The sequence below is a fragment of the Telopea speciosissima genome, chromosome 1 (assembly GCF_018873765.1).
Source record: "Telopea speciosissima isolate NSW1024214 ecotype Mountain lineage chromosome 1, Tspe_v1, whole genome shotgun sequence".
Classification (NCBI taxonomy): domain Eukaryota; kingdom Viridiplantae; phylum Streptophyta; class Magnoliopsida; order Proteales; family Proteaceae; genus Telopea; species Telopea speciosissima.
In genome coordinates this window covers 17381302-17386876 of record NC_057916.1, presented here as the reverse complement: position 1 = coordinate 17386876, position 5575 = coordinate 17381302, and the positions used below count along the sequence as shown (strand labels likewise).

General features: G+C 38.2%; 1 protein-coding gene across 1 annotated transcript; it reads right to left on the bottom strand.

Moving 5' to 3' along the window:
* Positions 1-565: 565 nt before the first annotated feature.
* LOC122665054 (agamous-like MADS-box protein AGL80) lies at positions 566-1174 on the bottom strand. Its single transcript, XM_043861147.1, has one exon. The coding sequence runs from the start codon at positions 1172-1174 to the stop codon at positions 566-568; it is 609 nt and encodes a 202-aa protein (XP_043717082.1).
* Positions 1175-5575: the final 4401 nt, after the last annotated feature.

Sequence of the window (5575 nt, the reverse complement as noted above, 5' to 3'; positions counted from 1 at the left end):
AAGTTCCAAGATGTGGTAATGTGTCGATTCCTTGGGAAGTCCACCCAGGGGCCAAAAGAGTGACTTATCATAGCCTTGATCTCAAAGGAGATAGCTTCTCAAATTTGGCAATTGTCCTACATTTCGCTGTCCATCTTCTAAGATTATGTTATCTCAATATATGGTAAATTGCTATGCGGAACATGAGTTTTCCTAATTTGTCACATCCATTTTTTATGTAAAGTAACCTTTGATACGCTATCTTCCCTATCAAAAGGGAGAATTCTACGCTCAAATGGAGAAACTTTCAGGACAATACTTTTCCAGACGACGATAGAAAACGGACAATCAAAGAAGAGGTGGGGAGCATGCAAATGACTGAACGATTTTCCCCCCCTTAAATATAATTTTCATTCATCCAAAAAAAAAAAAAAAAAGGAACTGCTTTAGATTTATTGTTCTATGTATGATCAGAATTCAAAAACATAACGAAGAAAGGAACAATCCACATAAGAGAACAATACTAGGTCTTATTATTGAAAGATAGAATGCTTATTCTTAAGAAAGAAGGGACACTAGCTAGATCTTAAGGACAGAAAGGAACAGTCCATGCACTATTGTCCGTATTTATTAGAGTATCCACAGCCACCTGCAAATCAGTACTATCATCTGCGCTTGACGCTCCTCCTGCGATTCTCCCTGAGGTCCCAATCTCTGATTGAGTTTGCTTAAGTGTTTCAATCCTCTTTTCTATGGCCTCCATCTTTTCAGCAACCACTTTAGTTAAATCAGTTAACTCAAGCATGGTAAGATCATTCAGATCCTTACCTTTCAAACACTGGTACATAAGCATCGTCATCTCCTTCTTTCTATTCTCCAATTGAATCTTTCTCAATTGATCCTTTAATTTGGTGATCCTTTGCTGGAGATACTCTACTTGGCTTAGCATATTCTTGCCTTGTTCGAAAACAGACATGCTTTTGAACTTATCAAGCACTCTTTCTGCTGCAGCTGGAGAGGGCCAAACGAAAGGTTGTTGTTCAAAGGGACTGTATATGATAGCACATGTCAGAACACCGCATAATGTGCTAAGTTCACTCAACTTCTTCATTATTCCATCCTTTCTTCTGTAGAAGGTTCTTCTCCTTGCAGCCTCGTCTGGGATCAAGGCAAGCTTGACCTTCTTCCTGGTCATGGCAAGTTGGCAACTTGGGGTGGGGAGGAGGTTGACAAGAGAACTGATCGAGGAATTGGTGCCCTAAAGCTCTAGACTCACTCAGTGCGGGGTGGGAGGGGTTTAACGATATTGTGGTTTCTACTGTTGCAGCTTGCAGGTGCTTAAATAGTAGTAAAGGCATGACATAAAAGGAATATTCTTAAAGTGGTGGATCCCACTTAGTGCCGCGTAAGAATTAGATGGAACAATGATTATAGGTGGGCCATAAAAGTTCTAATCCAACTAACCTAGGGAAACTTCATTTCGTAACATTAGAAAATTTGCTGGGAAGAGTTCATGACAATTTGAGAGAAAAAACCTACCATCCTAAGTCATTATACTCTCCTTATTGGACGAAGTCGCTAATACTCTCATTTTTATGCGTGATATTCATTTCTTAAAGTTAGAAAATTTACTGGGAGTAATACATGACAATTTGAGAAAGTTGACGAATTCAATAATAGCCCCACGATCTATGTGTAATATCCAGCTAATCTAGAGAAACTTCATTTCTTAACGTGAGAAAATTTGCTGGGAACAGTACATGACAACTTGAGAAAGTTGACGAATTCTATAATAACCCCATTTCTATGCGCAATATCCAGCTAACCTAGGGACACGTCATTTCTTAATGTCCAAATGCGTAATATCCAGCTAAGCTATGTGTGTGTGTGTGTGTGTGTGTACACTAATCCTTGTGTTGAATAAAGAAGCCAAGTGTTGAGATTCTATAGGGTGATCCTACCATGGCTGTTAAATGTTATTGGTGAAGCTTGATCTCAATCCAGAAAGTGTTGTGAGAATCTTTGGAGGCCCGTTTTGCCTTCGAATCGTGCCAAAAAGGTCTAAAAGTGCATACATCAGCGCTAAAGGCGCTATTCCCTGTAAAGCTCGTCGAGACCTTCAAACTGATATGTATATCGACATATGTTTGGTTCAGGTCCGAAGCTGACCGGGTGGGTCTTTGGGCTTTCAGGGTCATTTTGGACTTTTATGGGTTATGGTTCTCTTATCTTCGTGAGAGGGTTGTGAGGGATTTGAGGGTTTGTAATTTTCTTCAGAGTAGTGAAACCAGTCTCTATCGCCGACCGTGGATGTAGCCTACCTTCTTGAGGGTGAACCATGTAAATCCTTGGTGTTGTGTGTTTGTCTTATCTTCTTTTTCGTTTTCTTCTGCAAAATCCCCATTTATGGGCTTCGTTTTTCTAACACTAAAGTGAGTCTGACTTTAAGTAAATAAAATATTCATCAATGAGTCACACTCATTGCAATAAATAAAATATTTATATGTTGTTGTAACCTCAGTTGGATATAACAGATAAGTCCATGTTGATAGAAAATAATTACATTTAAGTCCTCCACCAACAATATCACATGGCAGATTTGTGGGTATGGAAAATGACACTGTTAAAATCCTTACCGTCGAAATGGTCAATATAGAGAATCTTGACCATAAATTGGACATAAAATTATTTGGAAGATATTTTGCAATTAACTATTGAATAATAATATATAATGGGAAAGGGTTCTCTTAGTAAGTAGCATAGAGGAGCACACCAACGAGGTACATCAAAATGGTATCGTGGATAGGAGGGTAGTGAAGTCATTTCATGTTTGGAGGAGAGAGATAGACACAGGATGCTAGTGTACCCTACTCCAACGGCTTAGAGAACCTTTTCATCAATATAATTTAAATACTTTCGTTTACAGTTTATAAAACTAACACGTACCGAAAGCTCATAATCTCGTTCAATTTTTGTCTAAAAATTCTCTCATGATATTCCCTAATTGGGATGTGGATCGTATGTTGAGCATCTCTTCCATTAACAGAAGAACAATGTGAATCTAACACACCGATATATAGCTAGGATTGTAATCAACTGATGGTACACCAAAACGTACAAAGTCCAAATGCCACGGTGAGACCTCTCAGTTATGGGGACAAAAATAGATATTAGAGATTCTTGTTGATGCAAACCCCCAAAGGAGATTGCCGAACTCGATTCAAAAGAAATTAAAACAAGCTTTAAAGAAAGCACAATTTAGATACAGAAATTTCCAGAAATGTGCGACCTCGGAAAAATGAGTATGTCTTTCTCAATATATATAAGAATGACTTGGTTCTAAAGCCTAATGATCAAGGACTCACTGCCCTACAACTTTGGTCTAGAATATTTTTTCAGAAAAACATTGTATGGTACTTGAAACGGCTCATGAAGTTGGTGTACGAGCAAGAATAAAAATCTAAAAATAAAAGAAATGGATATGGATAGATATGAGGTTGAAATGCAACTCTTTTAGGATGATTGCAGCCCCAACAAGGTCTTGCAACTTTTCTAGCATGCAAGTAAGAAAAAACAAAGCTCCTACTCTTCTAGGAAAGAGAGAAAATTCTTCAAAGTTTCTGGGGTGACCACCACTAGGTTCAAGGGAAAGGCTTGTAGCTACCTTCAACAAAATATCATTTCATAGCTCCCATTACAATCAGAATATGTTGTCCTTTAATAGGAAAAAAATCCTAAACGGTATTGCAACATCTCAACCTTTGATTCAAATGAAGTTTCAATGGTTGAGATTACATCTAGAGTTAGGAAAACTCTAGAGCTTCTCCACTTTCTTGTTGGTTGCTCCAAGCAATAAGCAAAATGTCTTGATTTTTGTTTCAAGGTGCCTTGATTATTGTTTTGAGGAGTCTTGTTGCTATTTTCAAGAGAGGAGTCAAGAGGATAAGAACTTATTCAGAGAAAATTTGAAAATAGGTGCTACAACATCATCCACTAATGGAGTTGGAACAATCACCAAGGAGAGCAAGAAATGCGGAAAAGCTAGGGATCCTTGAACCATGTTTTGGGATTGGTCCATGGGTCTTGGTGCATGACTTGGTCATTGGAGCATTTTTTGGGGCTGGGCCTTACCTTGAGCCTTTTGGGCTTGAATCCGGGCTGATCTCTGAAGAGTATGTGGTTGGCCCAATTGAGTAGAGAGTTGGTCGGGGTCGGGCACATGAGTGAGGGCGTGGCCTGCATCACTTGCTGCCAAACAACTGATGGTAATCCATACAAGACTTTCAGTATGATCTAGTTCAACATATACTATAAATGCTCCCATTTATATCTTGGAATCACATTCCAAAAATATACAATGTGACAAACCTTAGATGCCCGATTCCATTCCTAGTTGCGAACACTTATATCTTAAAACCTATGGATGACAACCACCCATGTTATCATGCAAATTAATTTGAATAAGAATACATAAAGGTATTTTCTAGTATATTGACACCCCTTGAAGTGTCATAATTTGGAACCTTACTTTTTTGCCCTTTTAGTATAAGATATATTCTTTTCCAATGAGGGTAAATAGTCATTGTTAGGGGTTGGAAAACAACATTTTCAACTTTTTCTTTGTGATGTGAGCAATGCACGAAAATGGTATGTGCAAGATCAACACAGTACAAAAGAACACAAACACATACACAAAGAAGAGGTAAGAGATTTACGTGGTTCGGCAAAACCGCCTATGCCCACTGAGTAAGATCTAGCTTCCACGCTATGAATTAAGAGAAGAGAAAATTTACAACCCTTGCGATTTGATACCCAAACTCAAGCCCCATGTACACCCTTATCTCATCTCCCATTCACTCTACGTACCTTCACCTTGGCTCCTCACTTAGATTCTCACATCTTGGCTCCTCATTGGATCAACATTACTCTCTTTGATAAACACCTCTATGCTTTTATAGGACTCATTCTCTACCTTGTTAGGCAAGGTTTCACTTTCTCTTTTCTTAGAGAAAACCCAATCACTCTTCTTCTTGCTTAATGTCTCCAACCACATCCAATCATTTGGAAGACTCAATCTTGTAGAAAACTCCATTCTTCCACTTACTTGGAAGACTCCACATTGCTTAATTTCTTCAACGACTTCTACTCTTTTGGAAGACCCAATCTTGTTCAAGACTTCACTCTTCCATTTACTTGGAAAACTCCACCTAGCTTCTTGAAGACGTCACCTCTTTGAAGACTCCACCTCCTTAGAAAACTCCACCTTAAAAGGCTCCACCTCTTATTCAATTGGACAACTCAAACTAGACCATTGAACCAACCCTTCAACTGGTCTAGATAAATGCCACCAAACCCAATAGTCATTCCACATGTATACTGTAAAAAATGTAAATGACAATGATACCTTTTGATAATGACATATTGAAATGTAAATTTTCAAATTATTTTTAAAAACCACTCTACGCCCTAAACTTAATGAACTTTTGAAAATAAGACAACAGACAATTAAAAGAAGGTATCAAGTTCTGAATACACCCATAGAAATGTCAATCCGACACTCCCATACATAAAATGGATTTTATGGACACATTTCCAA